The sequence below is a fragment of the Mesocricetus auratus genome, unplaced genomic scaffold, assembly GCF_017639785.1.
Source record: "Mesocricetus auratus isolate SY011 unplaced genomic scaffold, BCM_Maur_2.0 Super-Scaffold_100009, whole genome shotgun sequence".
NCBI classification, from domain to species: Eukaryota; Metazoa; Chordata; class Mammalia; order Rodentia; family Cricetidae; genus Mesocricetus; species Mesocricetus auratus.
The window spans coordinates 36778724-36804740 of record NW_024429193.1 but is presented as its reverse complement, the minus strand read 5'-3'; the positions used below and the strand labels follow the sequence as shown (position 1 = coordinate 36804740).

The 26017-nt window shown below is 44.3% G+C and overlaps 1 protein-coding gene and 1 long non-coding RNA gene across 4 annotated transcripts; one reads left to right on the top strand and one right to left on the bottom strand.

Annotated features, from left to right (window-relative positions):
- Positions 1 to 44: 44 nt before the first annotated feature.
- Positions 45 to 12714, bottom strand: Rwdd3 (RWD domain containing 3). 3 transcript variants are annotated; one of them, XM_005077125.4, is made up of 4 exons: positions 12601 to 12714; positions 2912 to 3396; positions 589 to 704; positions 45 to 490 (listed from the first exon to the last, which is right to left on the bottom strand). In XM_005077125.4, exons 1-4 carry the CDS (start codon positions 12683 to 12685, stop codon positions 376 to 378), a joined length of 801 nt encoding a protein of 266 aa, XP_005077182.1. In that variant the 5' UTR covers positions 12686 to 12714; the 3' UTR covers positions 45 to 375. The 3 variants fall into 3 exon arrangements, with proteins under 3 accessions (XP_005077182.1, XP_040607900.1, XP_040607901.1); XM_040751966.1 differs by lacking the exon at positions 589 to 704; XM_040751967.1 differs by lacking the exon at positions 45 to 490 and having other exon boundaries at positions 628 to 704; positions 2959 to 3396.
- Positions 12715 to 12748: 34 nt separating this feature from the next.
- LOC110342201 lies at positions 12749 to 17401 on the top strand. Its single transcript, XR_002384218.2, has 4 exons — positions 12749 to 13057; positions 14385 to 14533; positions 15858 to 15949; positions 16610 to 17401. It is a non-coding gene; the product is annotated as an uncharacterized LOC110342201 (long non-coding RNA).
- Positions 17402 to 26017: the final 8616 nt, after the last annotated feature.

The following is a 26017-nucleotide window of genomic DNA, read 5'->3' as shown; positions in this document are numbered from 1 at the left end:
AATGCCAAAAATGTAAACACGAGAAAGTAAACATGAAAACAAACCACTTTAAGAAATCATTTAATTACAAGAAAATTAGCCTGAAAATTGCAGACTTCTAAACAAACTGTCTATATAAAAACAACAGCTCGTTTCCCGCCGTGATTTTTTATTTCTCCTTCAGATAATTCATCCATTGAGCCCAGTCTTCTCCAGCAAACATTAGAATATGTGGGGTCTTTCTGTGTTTAACATTCCATAAAACAGAACTCTCTTCCTTCCTGGAATGGGAACAATTTTGCTACAGAGAAACTTTAAGCTGCTCTCTTATGACCATTCAACGAGCCCTCCCCAAAGGCAGTGGAAACTCCAACAAGACGGCTCCCACCATTCTCTTCATTTTACCAGCCCGAGCACACATTCTGAGAAGAGCTCCCGAAGTCCTGCAGTTTCAAATTCCTTTTGTAACTCCTCCAGTGTTGAATACTCTTTGACTTCGAACGCCAGAAACCTGCATTATACGAGAGAAGCTCATGAATATGTGGAGATTTGTCAGAGGGTAATTACCCATTCAGTAGCTTCTGCATCTGCAGTGGCACTAAATTATACCTTTTGTGTTCCGTTTGTACTTTTGTTTCAGAGAGTACACTAATCATTTTCTCTTTGCATTTCTTTCCACTTGAGTCCACATCGACTTTGGAGGTTTTCTGAAGAATCAGGTACTCCTAAAGGATAATCAGTATGTTAAGTGCAGAGCCCAGGCTGAACAGCACAGACGTGTTCTAGAGGAACCATACCCACAAGCCCCTTGCTGCTTAAGGAGCATTCTCAGAATGGAGCAGTAAGACTTACACGGACTTCACAAAGATGGCCAACCCTGCTCCACGGAACGCAGGTGGAAAGAGCAGTAACAACCAAGTGCCCACCTTCAAATCTGGACTGCACGGCTACTAGAGGGTTATTTAAGCCCTCGGCTGTTTAAAGCAGTCACTCAGACGAGTCACTTAAGCTCTGAGCCTTAGATAACTGACTCCATACAACCAGACTTACAACAGGGTCACCTCCTAGTCAAGCTGGGACAACAGACACAGAGCACTCCAGGAACGACTGCCTCCCAGAGCATGGACGCTACATAGTAATCGCAACCACTGCTATTGCCAAGCCAGCCAGAATGGGGCCATCAGACACACACCACCTCCTGGCCACCTATAAATGCACCTGCACATTCCTGAAGCCAGGACACAGTCTTATAAAAACTTTTAACGGAGAAATTCATGTAAAATGACATTCTATTCTAGAGAAAGTCATATGAAGGAAGTCTCTGAACTAGTGGAACTGTAGTCTTAAGAATGGATACATGTTAGTAATTCACGATTCTGTCTGGGTGACAACTGTAAGGCACCGCATTTATCCTAATGTGCCTGAGCTGGTCACAGACAACCAGAGCCTTGGGTAAATGTGAGCAAGGGACTTGTACCCGTTGCCATCGGCTAGTTACCTGAAGGATCAAAGTATAGACACACAGATTGCCTCAAACTCTGAGGTTCCTTGGCGAGGCCCCACTGCAGGCTATAGATTAAGTCTGGCTTCTTTCTCTGTCTACACCAGAACCCAGCATGGACCTGGTTAAGCAAATGTCAAAGATTTGTGGTACGAACCCACCTTGGAAAAACTCGGGACTGTTATTCAGTGAAGCTCTGTGAGCACAGGCTGTTGGTGCTAAACCTGTTTTCAATAAAATCTTCTGCGACTGTGCCTGGCAGTGTAACACTTACTACACGACCTGTAGCTCTTTTAAGGTTTAAAACATAATAAGCAGCTTTCCTTGTCTAGCTCCTCATAAAACAGGCTAGGGAGCTTTGGGATGAGAGCGTGGAAGCCTCAGGATGACGGCTCCGAAAGCCACTGCTGAGACAAGTCGGGTGGAAAGGCGTTGGGGAGGTGTTGATGCGCTGACAGTCCTAACGACCCTGCTTCTTCTGAGGCTGGCTCTCCCCTGTAACGGACAAGCCTTCCTCTCAGACACTACAGATACAGCATTCAAGTGTCAGGGTGCACTTTTAGTGCCTGCAAGTTAGGAATTTTGCAGGCTACTCACAAACATACTCCTTGCTGTGCTGAGCTATGGAAAAATTAGTATGTGCAAGCTTTTAGTGCTCATTTACACAGTTGCAGCTTATCATTAATACGAAACAAACACACGTCATGGGACGTTCATTCTCAAAAACTGGTGCTGGTGCTGAACAGACGGCTCAGAGGTTAAGAGCACTCAGTGCTCTTTCAGAGGACCTGGGTTTGATTGATTCCCAGTACCCAAATGGCAGCTAATAGCTGCCTATGACTCCAGTTCCAAGGGATCCTATGCCCTCTTCTGGCTTCCTCTGTCACTGCACCTACAAGGTGCACAGGCATAGATGCAGGCAAAACACCCATACACATAAAAAGTGCAAATAAATATTGTTCAAAACTGCCACTTTAAGTACCATAATATTTACAGTATAAAGTTTGTAATCTTATACCTACTTTGAAGGTTTATAGTTGTTGTAGGAACTAGATACTCATCTCTACAAAGAACTGAGGGGTGGATAGAGAAACGGCTCAGTGGTCAAGAGCATGGTGCTCTTCCAGAGGACCTGGGTTCAGTTCCCAGCTCCCACATGACAGCTCAAGCCATCTGCAGCTTCAGTCCTAGGGATTCCAATACCTTCTTCTTCTAGCTTCTGTGAGCACAGACAAACATGCAGACAAAATACCCATACACATAAAATAAATAAATACAGAATTAAAAAAAAAACGAAGTACCATTTAACATGATAACAGGGTCAGGAGAAACACCATGCTTCATCTATCCCATTGGTATAAAACACACTTAAAGATACACCATGTTTAGCAGAGAGTAAGCGGATTCCTATCCCACATTAAATTGGGGCACCTTGATGTCGCTTCTGTCTCCTTGCAGTAAGATGAGTATTGTTTTACCCATGAACATCAATCTTCCCGTCAGCCTTAAGTCTGCAGCCCACTTCTCCACAGTTCTGACATATTTAGTCCTTGCTCTCATGTGATCTAAATGCAGGAGCGTTAGCCACAACCCGTCATCAGTTGCGGTTTCCGGCCAAGTGGGCTTCTCACCGCTGCGTGCGGCCTCTGGTTGGCTGAGGATGTGTCTGAGATTCTGCTGAATCCAAAGAACCAGCTCATGAATCATTGGTTCTGACAATAGCTTCCTGGCTTCTTCAAGTAACTTCTCCTTCGCGGTAGCGCACTGGGCCCGGGTCAGATGTGTGGAGCTAACCGAGACGCCGGGTAGACACGAAGGGTAACCGGCTGGTAAACGGAACAGCAGCTCAAGGGGCACTTCCTCGCCCACCTGTCCTTCAGCTGTTATGTGGATTCTAAATACGGCCCCATCTGTCTCTGGAAGACATCCAAAAATAATCATTAGCTGTACATAATTTAGTCTCAATGGAATACTAATCTCAATTTATAGAAGTAAATGGGATAACTCTGAGTTATTTTCTGAAGTGACATACAATCCAAAGAAAGTCATGATTTACAGGTCATTTCCCCCAACCATAAACACATATGAACAGCACCACGCAAAGCTACTTGCAAGTTATACTCTTTATCAACATTTTATTAAGCTATCAAAAAAGAAGTTTTGATTCTTTCCTTCTAGCTATATTTATGAAAATCATGAATCCAATCTTGCAGGTGTTCAATGGAGCAGTGATGTTTATAGAAAATGTGTAAGAAGTCCACTCGAAGTTATTTATGGTAGGTAAGTCACGTGGTGTCCTGGTTTGGCACGGTTAAGAAACCGACGGCTGGGCATGATACTGAAAGTGACTGGACATGCTCATATCCGTGTACCGCGAAGGCAGCCAGACAGACGGAAACTGGACAGACACCCAGTTAGCCTCGGCTGGCTCCGGAGCAGATGAGATGAGAGATAGTCGGCTCTCTGTCCAATCTGCTCAGCTTCACCACTCTGATGTACCCCGCATCGCTCACCCCACTTTCCAAATAGTTGATAAAATGTCAAGCTAATTCATTCTGCAGGGGGCAGAAGTGTCCAGATCAGAGAGTGGAGACGGGAGTTGGGTCCAGATGTGTAACGGGCTGTGAGGCGAGCCTGCCTCTCTGCCTTCTTTCCATGTGCCCTTACTCTTGGCACAGCAGCACCCAGACCCCACATCTGGATGGCTGCTTCACAGCCTCAACAATGAAGACCTGAATCCATCCCCCGTTTTAAAGAACCTAACAGAACATTAAAATCGCTTCTTAGCCATCTGATGCCAATGGCATATAAAAGCCATTGTTACACAGATTCACAGAGGGCCATGCACATCTGTTACAGAGTTTTTCTTTAATGAATGTCAAGACCAGCTGCAAGAAACTACTATTTTCAGACATCATACAGAATCACAGGCAGTAACCATTGCAAAGATCATATAATCTTCTTTTATGTAGGTAATGTATGTAACATTTTTTTTTAAAAACCTTCCAAGCGGGCTGGAGAGATGGTTCAGAGGTTAAGAGCCAACGTCTGCTCTTCCAGAGGTTCTGAGTTCAATTCCTATCACCCACATGTTGTCTCACAATCATGTATAAAGAGGTTTGGTGCCCTCTTCTGTCATGTAGGCATGCATGCCGGAATGCTGTATACATAATAAATAATAAGTAAATCTTTAAAAAAAAAACCTTCCAAGCCTAACAGCATATATGCCTCTAAAACCTACCACACTCTTCAAACCCCTCTGTTCCTCTTTCGCTCTCCTCCTGCTATGAGTATGGCTAGTATTGTCATTGCCATGTGTGCAGCGCAGAGAGCAACCCAGGAAGTCAGTTCCGGTCTCAGCCCTTTGGAGAGTTCTGGGATTATCAGACCGTGTGCAAACGCCTCTGTCCACTGAAGCACCTCACCAGCTCCCAGTCTCTTCCTTCTTCCATTGAGTTCATCTCCTAAAGGTATATTTTACTGTCAAAACACGCTCCCAAAATATCAGTTCAGTTGAGAGCTTTTGCTGTGTGTGTGTGAGGGGGAGCTATTATGCACCTGCAGACTACACAGGACCACCGGCCTGAACAAACTTGTCAGCAAACACCCAGCAAGTCTGCATTCTCTCCCAAGGAGAGGCAGAATTTTCAAAGATCTTCATTCATTCATCAGTCAACAAACATTCACTGGGCATATGCACACCCTACACACTGTGCTGTTTGGAAAACAATGGGTAAGGCACAGATCTGCCACAATGGTTCAGTCCAGTGTTTACAAACAAGACAGAAAGGGCAGACAGGGATCTTCCCAGACTTCTAGTCTACACCCGCAAAGTCTTCTTACTTGTTTGGTTTTAAGGGTCTCTCGAAAGAAAGAAAGAAAGAAAGAAAGAAAGAAAGAAAGGAAGGAAGGAAGGAAGGAAGGAAGGAAGGAAGGAAGGAAGGAAGGAAGGAAGGAAGGAAGGAAAGAAAGAAAAGAAAGGGTCTCTCTATGTTTTCCTGGCTTGCCTGGAGCTCACTATGTGGACCAGGCTGCCTCCCAAGTGCTGGAATTAAAGATATGAGCCACCACACCCAGTTTTAAGCATTGGTGTGTGTGTGTGTGTGTGTGAGAGAGAGAGAGAGAGAGAGAGAGAGAGAGAGAGAGAGAGAGAGACAGAGAGACAGAGAGAGAGACAGAGAGAGAGAGACAGACAGAGAGAGAGACAGAGAGACAGAGAGAGAGAGACAGAGAGACAGAGAGAGAGAGAGAGAGAGAGAGAGAGTTCAGAGACAGTTGCCTATGGTCTCCCAGTGTCTGTGGGGCATTGATACCTTAGCATAAACAGCCTTGGAAGCTGGAAAGGCTTCCCTCTGGGTCCAAAAGCAGGTGTTTTCTGACCAGCACAATAAAGATAGCATATTCTTTTAAGACAACAGCTGAGAAAAATTCTAGCAGCTTTCATAGAACTGGAAGATTTATATTTTTATTAAATTTATTTCACAGACATATAGAAACATTAAACTTGTACACATTTATGTGGTATTTATCATGATATCTGATACCATCTCAGGTTTAAATCAAGGTAAACTTAGTGACTGTGGGTTAAGTTCAGTGTCCCTCAGCTGTGGCAAGACCCATGGTGTGCAATTATGCGTGTAATACCCACTTACACACTACCTCGTGCACTACAGTAGATTGTAAAATGCACGTCACAGGCACATCTGTTTGCACACTTGGTCCCGGTGTGTGGCAGTTTTGGAAGGTTGTGGGCCTTGAAGTTTCTCGTCTGGCCCCTGTGCAATCTCTGCTTCCTAAGGTCTGAGAAAGCAGCCTCCTGCTCCGCTGCCACAGCTGTGACCCTTCCCGCTGCCACGCTCTCCCCGCTTGACGCACTATATTCTCACTCTGAGCCAAGACAAAGCCTTGCTCCCTGCCATTTTCTTGTGAGATACCTGCTCAGAGCACACCATGAGATATGGAACTAGGAGAATGTGTACAAGTGTACCGAGGACCACACCCGGCATCTTGCTTGTGGACTCTCCTGTACCTCTCTCTTGACTGATTCATCTCTCCCCTGCTAGCATATCACAAATGGAACTGCATTTAGCAGATTCTCTGAGTCCTGTAAATCCTTGTGACAAATCATTGAGTTTTTCCCACCACAGCTGCCCTCTAACAATGACCTTATGATGTCCATTATACTCTGAACTTACCATGGTATTTTCAGATTCAAAATTATTATACTTAAACCAAATTAACTTTTCTCTATCTTGAAGAATTCCAATTTTTTTGAAGAATAATATTGCCATCCCAAAATGGAGGGTTTAATAAGAAACAAATGTTATAGTTGTATAGGCCTTAAGCCTATGCCATTGGCTTATAGCCATGGATCACACGGGTGCAGAAGTCCTTGGGCCTATGGCATGCTAAGTCACAGGCCTAAGAATGTATGCGCCCTGAGCCTGTGAGTATACTCCCCTGCATGCCATAGGGCATTTGCAGACATGAGTAAGGATACTGGCAAGGGGAATGACCCTGAATTACCGAAAAACACCATCCTTGGTGTCCTTAAATTGGGGAGAGGAGGGGCAGACAGGGCTGGTGATTTCATCAGAGAAGAAAGAAACAGATCCACTGGGGCACGAAGCTCTGCCTCAGGGATTGATAATAGAGGAAGAGGGCCCTCTGTGATGCGGTTCAGGTATGCAGCCATGAAGCTGAGCAAGGCGGGCAATCAGACTCCCCCAGGGTCTTGGATGGAGCAAAGAGCATCACTTCTAACAATCTGATGTCTGACTTTGGACTTCCGACCTTGAGAACATCAGTACATTAAAGATATGTTGTGTTAAGCCAGCCATGTGAGGACTGGCTGCAGCAGCCAAGGCAGCTACTGCGGTACCGCTACTCTGCTACATAAAAAGCCAGCACGTTCCAGTCCAGTGCAATACATGAAATGATGGGCAGCCAGGGGGAAAGGTGTGAGAGGCCAGGCAAAGCCTTACCAGGTTTCCTCTTCATTCTGTTATTTTCTGGTCCCAGTCAGTAAACAGAGCAGCCATGGGAGTGAAGCACGTGGTTCTCACTTCAGAAAAGCAGGGAAGAAAACCACGACTTACATACTCACAGGAAAACTGCCTTGATTCTTGACACTGAGGAGTCACAGTCTTCCTGGTTGATCTCCCTGCCCAGTGTCTGTCTGTCTGTCTGTCTGTCTGTCTGTCTGTCTCTCTCTCTCTCTCTCTCTCTCTCTCTCTCTCTCTCTCTCACACACACACACACACACACACACACACACACACACACACACACACACACACACACACACGGGAGCTGCAAACTAAGGCTGCATACAATGGCATTATTTGCCTAAGTAGAGGTAAGAACTAGTGAGTGACTGGCTACTCTGCTTCTCTAATCTTTCAGCATTAACCCTTATATCTGACTCCGGGTTTTATTTATAAAGACAAACTAGAAATTGAGCTATACCCATTCTAAGTGCGGTGGGAGAAATTTAATTTGCAGAATCTCTTTAAAACTCATTTTCTCAACTGTTTTTGTTTTTTTTTCCTAACAAAAAAGAAAACTGTCTACTTTCAAGTTATTATCTGCTTTGGGGTTAAAGTTGTTGACAGTTTATCAAGATAACAGAGACAGTTGTACATCTGATGTTAATCTCTGCCCCTGTCTCCCACTCCAGGACAGCTATATTCTCAATAAGCCTACATCCTAAAGAACTCATGCTTGCCCTACCAATGGAAAATTTTCCTAAGACTCAAGATTGTTTTTACCTAGTGCAAGCCCTCTTCAAGTCCATATCCATGTTCACTGTTTGCACAAGTCACTCTGCCTTGTAGCAATATTGATTTTGTAACTACAGCCCAAACTGAAAGACACCTTCCTAGCCCAGGCACCTTTCCTGGTCCAGGCACTCTTATAATGCCAGAGCTGAGGAGACTGAGGCCAGAGGACCCAGGGTTTGTGGCCAGAGTGGGCTACATAGGCATGCTCTGTATTGAAACAATCAAACTTAGCTTTTCCTAAAGACACACTAAAGGAATCACGTTTCTAACACACTGCAGATGACAGAAGTTCAAACTACAGAAACTGAGTTAGACCCCAGAGTACATCCTAATTCTACTTTAAAAGTTTCTCTCTACTTCATTGCCTATAGCCATGAGACATACACAGTGTCTTCACAGTGATGCTGGAGAAAGAAACAAAACATATGAGAATGAGTTCTCATAAACATCGAGAAACCATTTACATAACCATATCCAACTCACATTCTCTGTACTTGCTTTTTTTTCCAATTTTTACATATCCTTGAAGACTTTCAAGTTATTATCTGCTTTGGGGTTAAAGTTATTGCTCAAAAGTGTCCCACATACTCTTCCTGCTTCAAGAGACAGGACTCCCAGGTCACTCACTACAAATACGCACACATACATGCTTGCTTTATGCTTCAGCTGGATTTTCACGTGGTTTAAATGTCCTTATAGAAGGAAACAAAACAACTAAAAAGAATGGACGGTAAAGGTGGCAATCCCATCCTTTGGCAATGAAGGCCTAGGCTTTGTGGGTTTAGAGAGATAAGCTGAGCCCTGACAACCAGCAGATGACGACGAGTCACTGTGTTACTGCAATGATTTTGCAAGAGGGTGAAATCCAATCTGAACATCGTGTTAAGGGAAAAACACCCACTCCGAAGGTACTGCAAGCCCATGATGTGATGTGGAGTTCCCAGCTCTCTCGTTTTTTGCAATTTTTAAGTCTGTGAGGTTGTTTCCAAGTGGCAAGTCCATTAACAACGAGCACTCATAACAGCAATGTGCTCTCCATGACGTCACCAGGAAAAACAACTCTAGCTTCACCTGCCTCAGAAGGGTTCCTATTTCACAGTCTTAGGGTTCCTATTGTTGTGAAGAGACACCACAACCACAGCATCTCTTACAAAGGAAACATTTAATTGTGTGGCTCACTTACAGTTCAGCCCATTATCACCATGGTGGGACATGGTGACATGCAGACAGACATGACACTGGAGAGGTAGCTGCTACATGCTGATACGCAGGCAACAGAAAGCAGCATGTCTCACTGGATGTGGCTTCAGCATATATCTGAGACCTCAAAGTGACACACTTCCTCCAACAAGACCACACCCACTCAAACAAGGCCACACCCCTAACAGTGCCCCTCCCTTTGAGGGCCATTGTCGTTCAAACCACCAAACACGTGCATACAGGAAGGGAATGTGAACCTCCACCACCCCTGATTGTTCTGAATACAAGCTGGACCCCACCCATACCTTCGTTCTTGATGTTCAAACTCTCCTTTCTCAACACGTAGACCTTCTGCTGACAACTTTTCCTGCGCCAGTCTCATCGCTACAGAGGAACCCGACACAGTGCCAAGCCCAATCCTGAGGAGCTCCGCGGTTATCCAACCATTCTGATCATCAGTGATCTTCAATGCAAACCGAAGCTAGGAAAACCTCTCATCAAATAAGATTCATGTAAGGATCAGGAGCTGTGAGGTGACCGCATCAAACTTGGCACCTGGGCTGACACATGGGATGGAGAGGAACAGAATATCCTCACTCCTTTCCCAAGCTAGAAATAAGGTGTTTACGTGAGCTGTACCCCCAAGACATTGCTGCACACCGTGCCTTTTCTAGCGGACTTACTCTACCATCTGAGTGGCCAGAATGTAAATAGATTCCCTCAAATTCCCTCCCTTAACATAAATTAATTACCACTAAACTGAACCCATTGCACAAGCCTTTACAATTCAAGACCTTAAGAGCTGGCCCTTAGGTCAGCCTAGGCCTTCCCGCATGGTCTTACAGAGAAATGCAGACCCTCTGCAATATTCTTCTAACTCCACTGAAAACAGGAGAAATTTATTTGGCAGAGGCCAAGAAAGAAATGATTGGGATACAAAATTACACCCTCAAACCCAAACTGCCACTGACAGTGTGAGTGGCAGTCACACAACCTGCTACACTTGGTCTGCTCTGATAAAAGGCCCCTACCTTACTCACAGTTCCCAGCTATGAGCATCAAACATCCCCATTTCAATGGCGGAATTGTTCTACTCTCCAATGAACCTTCTAGTAACAAAATGTCCTAAGTTGCTACACTGAATTCTTTTATAATTCAATTACTTATTGATGCCAGAACACTGAATTAAATTAATTAGGAGGCATGGCTTGAAAGCCATGCTCAATTTAACAGCAGATAAAGGGCCACAGTGTCCTCAATATTGAGAAACCACCCTCTTTCTCTCAGCACTTACTTTTTGGGGGGGTTTCTCTGACCCAGCAGCAGTGTTTAATGGTTAACCATGAACTCATAATGCAAACCACCATCATTTTTTTAAGATGTCATGGGACATCACAGGTTCACTTCTCCCAGATATTTGCAAGTGAGCAAATATCTCACTTGCAAATATTTGCATAAAAAATAAATTAAAAAAAAAGACACTAGTGTCTTTAAAGATCTGCCTCAGCCTAGGTAATCTATTGAGCCTTGGGTAGTAGATCAGTATTTATCCCAGGTATACAAATGGACTTTGGACTCCCATCCAACAATGAGAGATGCACTCTCACCCTGAACTCTTGGGGAAGGGTCTAGGCCCTGCCCTATATGAAATGACAGACTATGGACACCCCCATGGAGGGCCTCACCCTCCCTGGGAAATGAGGGGATATGGGGGGGGTTGGTGGGAGGACACAGAAGGAGGGGAGGGAAACGGAGAGGGATCTGGAATTGACATGTGTAGCAACCTTGTTTCTAATTTAAATTTAAAAATAAAAAATATCTATAAAAAAAAGATCTGCCTCAGGCAGAAGCTATTATCAGTAAAGAACTGAGGAGACAGAAGAGATGGTAACCTATTAGGACTGCTACCCAATCAGAAGAGGGAAGCAAATCCCTACAATAAATCCTTTTATAGGGGTTTTAAGGAAGTTTCCAAAAAGCACAAGACAGGTCTAGGCACTAAAGAAGAAAGAAGTTCCATTTTTTCCAGAAGGTTCATAGTGCCTGGACCATCACAGAGCATCATGAACATCTGTAAATGGGTGCATGTGAGAAGGAATAAAAGAAACTGTGCCAACTCCCAGTCAGTAAATAACTTAGCATATGGAGACCCAAGGCCCCCTTAGCCATAGATATTACTACCCTAGGTCTATCACATTTCACTGTCGTCTCAGAGGTAAACCTATGTATGGTCAGAAAGGCAACTTCAATAGCAATCGTAGGATATTTCCTGTCGTTCTCAAAACGTACATGACACATTTGACGGCTGAGGGCAAAGTGAGGGTCATCTCCATCAACACACGTTCCCAAAGGGGGAAATTTGGGAGCCCTGGGGATGGCTAAGAGCCCTGGCTGTTCTTCCAGAGGCCTGGGTTCAGTTCCCAGCACCCGTATGGCACAGCTCACAACCTTCTGTAGCTCCCATCTCCTGAACGCGCTCTTCAGGCCTCCTTGTACATACGGTACATGTACACAGGCAGGGAAAACATGCATACACACACAAAGTGTGTGTGGGGGGGTTCCTTAATGGATGAAGTAAATTTTCGATGGATATATATATATTCACATAAACTCTCAGAGGAGAGGCGGGTATCATGCCTATGTTAGAAGGGAAAAAGGCATCCATGAATGCAAGCTGCATGGTTAACGCTTCCAGCAAGAGTCTGGAATTGGCTGTCCCTTTTGAGCAGCTTGGAAAACGTAAAAATAAATAAAAGGATTTTTTTAATTAAAAATAAAAATTTAAGGCAATCAACTCTGGAGACTTCAAACATTCGCCCACCCCCAGCAAGTGTTTGCTGGCTGCCTTCCTCCTGTTCTCCCGTCCCAGACAACCAAATACAGCGCAGGTCTGTCAAGGACACAATGCACAAGCGCTTAGAGGAATCACTGAAGGTTAGGGGGAGCTGGATTTCCATGAAGAGGGCAGTTGAGCTGCGGGAAGAGCTCAGAGGAAGCGGAGGGCGGGCGAGTCCAGGGGAAGGCAGTGCGAGCGCAGGCCGCGCCCCTCCACTCCCCTCCCACGCCGGCCCTCGGCCTCGTGACTCCCGGTCCCCCGGCTCCCCGCTGTGGCCGCGGGGTGGAAGACAGGGTATTCACCTGAACAGCTCAACATCTCCCACTCGTGAGGCCCGCAGAAAATCGCGGCCAGCGCCGAGAGCTCCTGCCGCACCGCCTCCGCCATATTCGCGCGGCCAGGACCCGAAGCCGCTTCCGCCGCCACCCGGTGCAGAGCGCGCCCACGGCCACTAGGGGGCGCGCCGGCCTCACAGCAGGGCTGACTGTGGGTGGGGCTTGGGATGGGCGTGTCCGTGGGCGGGGCGAATGCCTGGAAGCTCCGCCCAGGTCCTTCTGTTCTTTGCAGCTCCTTAGCTCCAGTTTTTGCCTCTGAGGACCACCCAGCCCACCTGCTGCTTTCCAGAGCTGAGGGAGACCTGTAGAGTCCCAAGTTGTCTACTAGAACACCCAGCCTGTGACCCCCACCATGCTTCACCAATATTAGACTGAAGGCCCGGAGAGTAAAAGAAACCTAAGCAAACAAGAAAGGCCAACCAAGGTGAGCCCTTGTCCCTTGTCAGGGCTTTTGAACTTCATGTCCGAGATCCCACAGTGAGAAAAACACAAACTCTCCACCCTCGTGTTGCTGTTAGTGACCCTCAAGGTCAGGGCGTTCCAGAAAAGACATTGGTAATGGCCTTCAAGATGCTGACGTGGTCGCTGACCCTGGGATTACAGACAAGGTCTGGATTTCCAGGCCTCTCTCCTGTCAAAGGCGCAGAAAGATGCAGAAAGTGGGAGCTGAGACGCCTATGCTTAAAGGGAGAATGAGGACTGAGACTCTTTAGCTATCGTGGGGTTGTCCAAGGCCATAAACTCTAGCTTCTCAGTGTTTTGGGTTCGGTTCGGTTCAGGTGATATCCGATGCATACAACATAATGTGTCTTTGAGCATTGTGACTCCTGAAGTTTCATGGAGAGCCACCATCTTTGAATGTTGACCTAGACGTCAAAACATGAACAATAACAATAGAATAGCAATCCGTAATCCATCTTATTCCCGCTTTGATTTTCTTTTTTTTTTTTCTTTTTCTTTTTTTGGTTTTTCGAGACAGAGTTTCTCTGTTCTCTGTTCCCGCTTTGATTTTAGTGAACAAAATTAATGACATGAGGTGAGTGGTTCTGGCCGTGTATTTGACTTGTCTTTTTATTTTTGAATAAGAAATTTTAAATTCTGCAGCTGCAAGCTGCTTGCTCCATCGGGAGGTCCCACACCTTTGCTTTGTATCAGAAATAACCTTCTGTGCCTGCATCAAAGAATTTAAGTGGGTCCAGGGTGGGTTCTCCTCACTGACTTCCGCAAAAAGTCTGAATAATTCCACCTGACCCATGTTACTGTCGCCGTCATCATTTCTGTTGCTAAAAGGGAGAATTTGAAAAGGGAAAGGAGATTGGCTTCCAAGAAGAGAGAGGAAATCTGACGAGATAGACAAGAAAAGCTTTCCCAGGAAACACCCTAAGATTTCAGTGACCCCAGGCAATTAGGAACCATGCTGTGCACTTAATTAGAAAGATAAAAGTTTATTTAAACACATAATTATCTACAATGTGGCCAATTTGTATTAGAAGGAAGAAAAAATAATTCCTTTGAGTTACTTCCAAAATAGCAGTTCAAGCAAGTTCAGTGAGTTCATAATTAACTGCTAGAGAGATTTGGGGAACAGAATACATTTTTAATTTACAGTATCACTCAGTTATTCAGTTTTAGTTTGAAGTCCACAATGTTCTATGAAAAGCGGTGGGAAAATATTAATTTGGTTATTTGTCATATTTGCTAAGATGACACACAAAAATTGAATAACCCTCATCCTCTTTTAAATTTTTCAGATCCACTGTATGATATGAATGAAATAACATGAACAGTGTGATTCCAGTTGTCATCCGTATTAGGAGGCGATCGCCAGAGCTGTCAGCAAGAGGTTTATGGGAACTGATGGGAGAGCTCAGCTATCTATTACCGTACTTAGAATTTTCTGGTCAGTGGGTCTCTGCTTTTCTTTCCTTCCTCTGTTGGTCCCTTAACCTGCTTTTCATACTTCATTTAGCATGTTTAAATAAAAAGTCGATGTGAGTGTCTTTTAAATTGACACTATCCTGAGCCGCTGAAGGCCCATGAATACGTTTCTTGCACTCTGACATTTCCAAGCAATCATCACACAGACAGTGTAATGTCAGCTTGATATTTCTCACACTAGGAAAATAGCAGGTACATGTCAGTTCTCTGAATCCACCACATGGTAATCATTTTTCTTGTAATAAATTCTCTTCCAGTCACAGGCTACTGAAATTCTAAATATTTAAATGCGAACTGAGTGTCTACAGTGAGAGTGTTATCCACTGCTATACCCACCTCCCAGAAATACACACACGAGCTAAAACAATATTATCTTTCCAGGCACTTGTCCTAAAGACTGGGTTCCCCAAGAATGGGGAAGGGCTTGAACCTTCTCACTGCCAGTTAAAACCGCTAATCTAGGAAGTCTGTGTAAGCAGGTAGTTCTTTTCATTTCCCCAGTACAGCTCTACTGACTGTCTCAAGGGTAAAATGCAAAAATGAACACTAGAGTCTAAAACCTTAAGTCAAAGCCAGTAGCACAAACAAATAACGATACACAAGTTGAGGACGGGTGAAATATTAGGATCCAGGGAAAAGTTAAGTGGGTTTACCAAGACAAATTATGATCTGAGAACATCAAAAATACTTTCAAAACCCCCAGGCTGATGGTGCAGCTTGGGGGTGGACACTTTCCTGGGCTACACAAGGTCCTGAGTTCAATCCCCAGCACCTAAAATTAAAGAGCATGGGCATTAAAAGCCAGCTTCCTAAATCAATTTAAGCGGAAGACTCAAGCGACTGTGTTTGCTCATTTCTCTAACTGCTCCCCCTTGGGCTCTCTGTGACTGTCGGCCTGGCTCTACAAACTGGTTGTTGGGATACAGGGAGGAAGCAAGAGGTCCTCGATTTCACAGCTCCCAGTCTATCAACTAGATACGTGTGATCTGCAAGCAGTCCCACAAACGCTTTCACGTGTTACAGGTACGAGAGTTGCCTCACTTTGTTAACCAGAGTGAAGTTCAATGTCCCAACACAGTTGAAAGCCATGGGGAATGGAACGTACCGTATTACCACCCACAACTTGCTGAGGGGGATAAATAATTTTGTAATATTCAGGAATGTTAAAGGCTTCCAAAATCTTTCTGTTCTGCTAAAGGGCCAAAGTTGCACAATTATCTCTCCCCATGATGTCAAAATAGAAATAACTAAATCCTATGAGAATTTGACCCAGATTTCTGTTTCAGGGAAAGACATGTCGGCACCATGTCCAGATAATCTGTCTCCACTCCAGCATGTGCATTGCTGCCTGGCTGTCATTGGCTCCTAAGTACAAATGGTATCAAAACAATTCCAGCATGCTTTGTGGGAGGCTGTCCCCAGGGGCAAGGCCCAAGGACAATTCCATGCTCATCAGGGTTATGCACACAACTCATTGTTATTATCAGGGCTTTAAAGTTTATCTCATTAAAATAATACCCAGTACTTAATTTTGGTTGCTACTGCCAATATATCCTTTTTATTAATTCAATTTTCTCACAGCATAGGACTAGGATAGCCAGCTTTATTATCTGAGGTGGAGGCTGAGGGTTTCGTGACATTTTTAAAGCCCTTTTGAGAAAGGAACTACAACTGCTGCTGTTTGGGCAAGATGGCGATTGAAAATGGGGGGAGGGGGAGGAGGGCACCAGAGCAGAGTGGCGAAGCTAGGCCCTGGCTTTCTTAAAAGCAAACAAGTAAGAACACAATAGAAGGAGGAAAAGAGGGAGGGGAAGGGGGGAAGAGAAGGGGAAATAGTGGGGAAAAACCCACCAGGTAGAGAAGAAACAAAGGGGATTCGCCTTAAACAACTGACAGTCTGACATTTTACTCAATGGTAGTGGGGGGGCTGTGGGCGGGGCTATGTGATGGGCAGGTAAGGAGGCCAATAAGGTATTCTCCCTTTTGTTGGGTTTTATGTTCTGGACAATGAAAGTTGGCTTTTAAATTTACTCAACAGATCATTTCCTTCTGACTATTTACGTTTTGAAAAGTGCCCAATTTAAGAGGACCAGCAAGGACACCTTCAGAAAGAAATCTCACCAGAACTAAGCTGAGAGGACAGGAAAGAGATGGGAAAGACTTGGGGAAAGACGATGAATTGGAGGTCAACAGGCTCTGCCCTGGGATACACCACGCATTTATGGATCAGGAATGGCTCAGACGAAGAAATCACTGAACTTAAAATTCCTGTAGTCTTAACAGCACACAACTGGTTTTCTCTCACTTGTTCTGGCCTGGAGATGTCTGTATCTAGAGCCAGACTTGTTTTTGTGGCTCTGCTCTAGCTTGATTCCCAGTTTTGTGTGGGCCCAAATGTCCTGAGGTATTCCAACCACCGTATCCACATGAGAAGTCCATGAATGCCCCAGTTGAAAGGGAATCTGAACGATGCCACTTTTGTTTTATAATCAGGGAGACCATGCACTCAGCTAATTAGTGATGAAGAAATGAAGTGTCATTGTTCTTATCATAGAGAAGGGGCAATGTATGGGGAGGCAACTGACTGTCTCTGCCACATCAAGTCCAATGTTGGTCATGGGGTCAGCAATTCCTTAGACTCAGCACTCCCTCTCCCCTTCACCCCCACCACCCAGGGCCCTATCTCACTGGCCTGCCTAGGTTTTCTCACATTTACCACTACCTGAAGTCACTTTGTTTATTTGTGACTTATGGCTTTCTCCTGCTGATGGGAGATGTCATTCTGTAAATCTATCTTATTGGTTGTTGAATAAAGCACTGTCGGCCAATAGAGAAGCAAGATACGTGGGACTAGGAGTTGAGAAGGATTCTGGGAAAGAGAGGCACAGTCAGTCACAATGTAGGACACGGGAGAAGTAACATGCCTGGACCCTTCCTCCACTAAGAGAGAACCACGTGGAAATACTCAGATTAGCAGTTATGGGTTAAATATTTAAGTCAGAGCTAGCCAATAAGAAACCAAGCAAACGTCCTGTGTGTTATTTGGCAGGGCCCAGGTGGCTGGCCAGAGGCTACACATTACACCCTGCTCTGGTCTCAGTGTTTGTGTCCCCTCCAAGTCCATGACCTGAAAGAGATGGCATTGGTAGATATGGCCTTTGGGACGTGACTATGCCATGAGGGTGGAGCTCTCACAAATGATATTGATGTCTCTACCAGAGAGACTGAGGGAGATTCTTGTCCTTTCATCCAAACAACGTCAAAGAGAGAAAGCCCAACTGTGAGGAAGCCAACTGTTTTATTTGGTGTTCTATTGTAGTGAAGAGACACCACAGCATGGCAACCCTTGTAAAGAAAAACATTTCATTGGGACTGGTTTACAGTTTCAGAGGTTTAGTCCATTATCATAAAGGTGGAAAGCATGGGGACATACCGGCAGGCATGGTGCTGGAGAGGTAGCTGGGAGTTCTACATCTGGCAGACAGCAGGAAGAGAGAGAGACTGGGCTTGGCCTGAACATCTGAAACCTCAAAGCCCACCCCCAGTGACACATCTCCTCCAAGAAGGCCACACCTACTCCAACAAGACCACACCTCCTAGTAGTGCCACACCCTCTGGACCAATGGAGGTCATTTTCATTCAAACCATCACACAGACCCTCACCAGTCATTGCCAGTGCCTTAATCTTGGACTTTCCAGCCTTGAAAATCATGAGAACTAAATTTGTGTTGTCTATCAGTTACACGGTCCAAGCTACTTCTACAGAGCATCCTTAGACATCATATAGATCATAGATAAATAACCCACCACTATCATTAAATCAGTTCAATTTGTCCCAAGAGGAACTGGGTGGGCCCCGTTTCTCAGAGGTTGAAGCTTTCTGGGTAGAACTGGACAATGCATTATGTCTTGAAGGGTGGGGCAAACCACTTTGGTATTCTTTGTGGTTAAGGGTTGATTGAAGCCTAGAGTTCTGCACACCACTGGGGTTCCCATGATCTAAATACTACTAACCACCACGATCACCAAAAGAAATGCCCAAACTTCCTTGCAGAAGTTTGAAAAGATGGGGGTGTATGGCTTGACAGCAGTCAACTGTCAAACATAGTCTGGCATGCTTATTGTCTATCTCCAGTAAAACGTCAGTTCCCCAAATAGACAGAAAAAATTGCATGCTTTAATCCTGGCACTTGGGAGGTAGAAGGATCAGGTGTTTAAGGCAAGTCTGGGCTGTATAAGACCCTGTCTCATAAAAATGGTAAATAAGTAAATAAATAGATAGCTAGATAATAATAAATAAATTCCCCAGAGTTGAAATTTTTTGAGATATTTACTTTTATATATTATTTATATGTGTTTTTTGCCTACATGTATGTCTGTGTACCATCTGTGTGCAGTGCCCAAGGAAACCAGAAGGTGTCATTGGCCCCCCTGGTACTAGAATTACAATGTTAACACCTCCATATGGGTGCTAGGAATTGAATCCTGGTCCACTGGAAGAGCAACCAGTGCTCTTAAGCACTGAGTCAACTCTCCAGGCCCAGAATTCAAATTTCTTAAATTTAGAGTTCAGTAAATATTTGTTGATACAAATGAACATTTATAATTGTTGTTTACAAAATTGCTCCCTTGTTAGGGTTATTGAGTACCTAGTATATGCTTGCCACTTAATGAGGTTTCAGACAATCCGTGAGTACATGAAACCCAGTCCTCCCTGCCCTCCAGGGGTTGGGCATCTAGTCTGTCTGGGGCATCACCCCTTCCTGTAATGGAGTGACAAAAGAAACTTCTGCTCGACGTGTGGAGGCCCACAGGAGAGGACAGCTGTGATAAAGGCTTTTCCATGACAGAGAAAGGAGAGGAAAGGGGAGAGACTGAGTGAGAAGCTTTGTTTATGTCTGCCAAAATTCATATCACCAACTCAATGATGGTGGGCGGTAGATGCTAGACCTTGGCCATCATTCTTCAATAAGCCTGTGTCAAGCAGCTTCGGCTATGCTAAACGTTGTGCTGGGTTCTGAGGAAGCTATCTATGGCACGGGCTTCCTTGGGGTCGGTGATGTAGTGCAGCATGAGAGATGGGCTTGGAAGATAACACATTTGGTCACCAGCAGAGAACGGCGAGAGCTGAAGAGCTTCCCCGCCTTACTACCAACAACTTCCCAGGCACCGAGCATTTCCCAGAAAAGGAACAAAGATGCATTGTTTTCTCAGGGTTTTTACCACAATCTGCATCCAAATAATAGTTCTTTTGTGGGAGTGTTTCTGTATTTCCCTGCTGGTTTGCATTTGGTTTATGTTGTTCAGTTTTTAGTGGGAAGAAGTCAAGAAAAGAAAAAAATGAAAATCTCCCTTCATAGCACCGAGTAACACCACTTCATCTCTCCCTCTCCCTCCCCTTCTTCTCCCCCTGCCCTACCTCTCCGCCTCCCTTTCCTCTCCCCCTGCCCTACCTCTCCCCCTCCCTTTCCTCTCCCTCTGCCCTTCCTCTACCCCTTTCTTCCCCCTCCCCCTCCCCTCTTCCTCCTCCTCTTTCTTGATAATACATGCTTTTCTTATTTCGAACCAGGAGGGACAGTATGTTCTCTGGGTTCACTGACTGGACAGTCTTCCTAAATTGGTGAGTGCTGGGGTGACAATGAAAGACACTGTCTCAAAAAATCAATAAATAAACTAAAATAAAGTGGAGAGCAGTTGAAGAAGAGACCTGATTTTGATCTCTAGCCTCCACACTCATGGACACACATACAGAGAAGAGGTGGGACAGAGGCTTGGTCTACTGTTCAGATAAAACCCTGCTTTATTTATGTGATTCTCCTTGCCCTTTGAGTTATTGATGAGCCATGAATTTCTTCATGGATTATGTCAGACTTTCATACCTCTACATGAAGCACCTGACTTTGAGGGTTATATCAGCATCTTTTTTATCCTCCCCTCATTCTGCCTTCTCCTAAGATGCTTCTCCACCTTTCTGCCTAAAGGATGATCCCAGCTAAGACTCCTAGCAGTAGTGGAGAGGGTGCCTGAACTGGACTCCCCCTGTAAGCAGATTGGTGACTACCCTAACTGTCATCATAGACCTTCATCCAGTAACAGACGGAAGCGGATGTAGAGATTCACAACCAAGCAGCAGACTGAGCTCCAGGAATCCAGTCAAAGAGAGGAGGAGAGATTATGAGCAAAGTGGGGTTAAGATCATGATGGAGAAATCCACAGAGACAGTGGACCTCTGCTTGTGGGAGCTCATGGGCTCTGGATGGACAGCTAGTAGGGCAGCATAGGGCCAACCCTGGCCCTCTGTATCTAGGTGACAGTTGTATAGCTTAGACTTTGCGGGACCAGGACCTGTCCCTGACACATGAGCTGGCACTTTGAAACCTAATCCCTATGGTGGAAAACTTGCCCAGCCTTGACGCAAAGGGGAGGAGCTTGGTCCTGCCTCAGCTTTTTTGACTCCCATGGGAGGCCTTACCCCTTCTGAATGGAGACAGAGGAGGAGGGGCAGATGGGGCAGTAAAACGGAAGTGGTGACCCAACTCACTCTCTGGCCTCTGTGGGCACAAGGCATGACGTGGTGCTCAGCGGCGCTCGAAGACAGCACCCAATAAAGAACAAATTGGATTTCTTTTTTCAAAATTGTGTTTATCATTCATTTAGTATTTTATTTTATTTTTAAAATTTATTTTACATACCAACCACGGTCCTGCCCCTACTCCTCCCATTCCCTCCCCCACTTCCCTTTTACAATAAAGTATGTGTAGCACTCATGTAAAAAGCTGAACAGAGTGGCAGCACCCATCTATAATCCCAGCTCTGGGGACACATAAACAAGAGGGTTCCTGGAGTGTACTGCTAGCTAGTCCAAATAAATCAGCAAGTTCTGGACTTGGTGAGAGACCCTGACTCAAAAAATAAAATAGAGAGACATTGAAGAAGATACCTGATGTCAGCTTCTGACCTCCACATGCACCTGCATGTGAGCGTGCACACACACATACACACACTTATGCACACTCACACACATGTACACACACATGCTTGCATGTACACTCACACACATGCTTGCATGCACACACATGCTTGCATGCACACACATGCACACTCACACACACGATTGCATGCACACACACATTCACACACACATGCTTGCATGTACACTCACACACACTTGCATGCACACTCACACACATGTTGGCATGCACACACACATATGCACACACACACACACATGCTTGCATGCACTCACACTATGGCTGAATGAGTGCTTTAATACACTGTATAATTAAACATGTTAGGCTTCATGCTCTCACCACCTACACTCTGATTTCTACTCCATTTCCTTATCTCTTGAACATGGTGACATACTGACACACAGCAATGTTAAACAAGCAGGCTGCTACCCAAGTCTTCACTTGACTCACATTTGGAGTAGTGAGGGAAGTAAGAATGGTAAAAGGGTGTGGTGGTTTTTCTCCACACTAATTCACAGCATATACAGGACTGATGAGAAGAGCAGACTTCCCATGCTTCCCTTTGAATAGTTGGCACAGTTGCCATGAAACTTTCCATATGTATATGCGAATATGACTTCAAGATCATTAGGGCCTATATATAATATAGAATTTGGGCATTCTTGGACCTAGACTAAAAGTCACTTGCTGGTGAATCTATGTATTTTTTTTGTCCCATATTGACATAAGAAACTGTATGGCACCTGATCCAGACTAGAACTATGAAATATTTTCACCTAAATGTGTGGCTAAGGTGGCATGTTTTATTACTATACTAATTAATCTTAATCAATATTAAAATAGTTAAGTCTCTAGGCATCCTGGGAAACACAGTTGACCCCAGCATTTGGCAATGAATCTCTACAAGTTTGAAGCCAGCCTGGTCTACATAGCAGATGCCATGACAGCCAGGGCCACATAGTAATACTGCCACCTTAAAATACTTCTTCATGTAAAACAATGCAAACATAGCTTTTGAAATTAAGACACTGGGGGCTAGAGAGATGGCTTGGAAGTTAAGACACTAGCTGCTCTTCCAGAGGGCCTGAGTTCAATTCCCAGCAATGGCATGGTGGTTCACAACCATCTATAATGAGATCTGGTGTCCTCTTCTGGTGTACAGGAAGAACACTGTATGGATTATAAATAAATAAATCTTAAGAAAGAAATTAAGACACTCCTAGATCTTTTATTGTGTAACTCATGGTCACTTAAGAAGCTCCTTTCTCTTTATATATATAATGTCTGGATTGAATTGTTTTTAAAAGTTGATGTTACAACTCACCTCCAGGACAAGACCACAGTACAGGGATTATCACTGAGGAAAGAAAATTGCTACCAAATTCTGGAATAGGATGCTGGTGAGCTGTACACACATGCATACATCACACATAGGCACATGCATGCACATGCACATGTGTGCACACTCATGCACATACACAAAGGACTTCTGGAATGGTGCAGTGAATCAATGCCCTAGAATATGAGTATTTGACCTTGTGGCTTAAATCAGACCTTTAAGCAAAGCATGGATAGAGAAGTTACCATGTTCTTGTTGTGTTCCTTTTTATGGACTATTGATTTCCACTTTTAATACCAAAATAAAGTATAGATTTCCTTTTCCCAAAAAAATAAGGATCTAAATTCCTCACATTAATAAAAGATTTACAATTATATAAAAAGGTCTGGCACTCATCTCAACCATTCAATATAATTTTACAAATCAAAAATTAAACTCTTGCCAGGTGGTGGTGGTGCACGCCTTTAATCCCAGCACTCAGGAGGCAAAGGCAGGCAGATCTCTGTGAGTATGAGGCCGGGCTGGACCGAGAGCCTCCAAAACAATACAGAGAAACCCTGTCTCGTAAAAACAACAACAAAAAAAAATTAAACTCTTCATTCAAAAATCTAGGCCTATAGAAAAGAAACATGAAATGTAACTGAAAATTCACTAAATTATTTTTTCTGCCAAAAAGTACTAAGTATTTTCCCTCAACAAAAGTGAAGTTAGTCCAACAAACTGCCTTCAAGTTATAACACATTGTCAGGTCCAAAGGAAACTCTACTTCTCCCAATTCTAAGGCTCTTTCCCCTCTACCAAAGGAGCAATTCCTCCACCATCAGGAGAGTCAAAGGGCTATCTGTGGTGCCTCCTGGCATTCCAAAACACACGCTGGCCTCCAGGCTCATTCAATACCTGGGGCTCCTCTTAGCTCTACTCTCCCTGCCTCCTGACCTGCCCTAAACCTCTCCAGCTCGTGGCCTTCCCTTCCCCAGCTTCTCATTCCTATTTAAACTTCTTTCCTGAGCTAGCTGGATTCTCCCCCCCCCCCCCTTTTTTTTTTTTTTTTTTTTGTCTTTCTTGGTCTACTCTCCCTTGTTGCTCTTTCTTGGTCTCCTTTACCCTTAATCTGTCTTCCTCTCTTGCTCTTTCCTCTCTCAAACTCTGGTCCAATCGGCTGGCCATATTACATCTACTACTTCCTCTCACTGCTCTGGACTTTTCCAGACTGTTCTCTCCATCCTATCTACAATAAAAACCTTCCCCTCAACCGTAGGAGAATGGGGTGGTCATGTCCTCAGTTTATAAATCTGCTGCCAAAACCTCAGTTTATACATGTATTTGAGGTACTACTCAATTTAAAAAAATATATAATATCATGTAATATTCTAGTACAGTCATTTGTTGTGATAAACTTACAAGTAAATATGGTTTAGAATTCTTGTTAGATTTTTTTAGATTTATTCATTTAATAGGAATGAATGTTTTCTTTGCATGTATGTCTCAGTATGACATGTGCCTGGTACCCATGGAAGTCAGAAGAGGGCATTAGATCACCTAGAACTGAAACTACAGATGGTTATGAGCCATTGTGCCAGTGTGGAAAATGAACCTGGATCCTCTGCAAGACCAAAAAGAGTTCTTAACCACTGAGTTCTTTCGCCAGCATGAATTTTTGATAGCTTTGTTGTCTAACTGAGTGATTCAAGAAATTATTCAGGGGCATGATTTTCCTTGTGGCTTTATTACTTTGGGTAACATTCTCATGAAAGGAAAGCAGGAAGGGCAGCTGGGGGCGGGTAGGGGGATTATCTGTAAATACATCCACTACCATAAATATTCTATATTGACAGATGCTCATCCAAAGAACCAATGTGAATCTAGGAGGGTCTGTCTGTCTGTGGTACACTCTGAAGGTCACACAACACTCCGTATTGACTAGGTGCCCAGGGGAGTAGTAGCCAGGGCATCTCTTGAAACTTTGTCTTTCAAAGCCCATCAAAGGAAATCTCTAGTTCATACCCACAGACATCAGCGAATCTCGGTCATTCTCATGAAGTGAGGGACAGACACCCAGATCAGCCCAGCACTATTTAAATGATTGGGAGAGCAAAGAGGAAGTTGACTCTGTGACTCACTGGTAGCTAGTACTGACATTAAAATATTTACTTGCACCGGGTGGTGGTGGTGCATGCCTTTAATCCCAGCACTCGGGAGGCAGAGACAGGCGGATCTCTGTGAGTTCGAGGCCAGGCTGGACCGACAGCCTCCAAAACAATACAGAGAAACCCTGTCTCAAAAAACAAAACAAAAACATTTACTTGCTGATCGAGTGTGGGCCCTGAACAGATTAAGCACCTCTAGCCACAGCCTCCAGTCTGGCTACCACAGTCCTTGCTGAGGGGAGTCTAAGAATGGGCAGTGAAGTACAGCTAGAACAGCAAGTGAATTTCAAAGCATTCATCTGACTTAATCCTCTAATTTTGTTATGTTCACAATAACATTTCTCAGTGCATGGGTGAGAAAACAGATCTTTACAAATGCTAGCCATCAAATCACACTTCAAATAATAAGAGAACTTAAGATTATGGCTGCCACACACAACCAGCCTGGCCTATTCTGTCTTACTCTATTCCCAACATAAATTATAAGAACGAGAAATTGTCTGACTTTTTTTCTATACTGTGCTATCTAGGCAGACATCAGAAAAGGAAAAGCAGCAAATGAAAATGTTGAGCCAGGACTGAAGCTTCCTGTGGTTGGAATCGCTATTCCCAATAGTTTCCACTGAGTGACTTCCCAGGCCTATTGAAATGCTAGCTACTAGAGGAAAGAAATGTGTGCATACAACTCATTCAATATTATGTTTACGAACCTCTTCTGGGGCAGCCTCTACAATCATCATCAAGTAATGTGAATTGAAAAGTATGAACCAAATCGTCGACTTCCTGAATGAAATTCATCTAAGCTCAGTCTTAGTCAACAAAGCAGAAAGCAGTAGTCTTATTCTAAGTATTAAAAACTCACTATCCTAAACTCAGAAAGGCAAATATAATATTTTTCACTCATTTGTGGTTCCTAGAAAAAATATCCAGATATGTACACAAAAGTAGAAGCAAATCTAGAAGGAACTAGTGCTGGGGAGGGGATATGC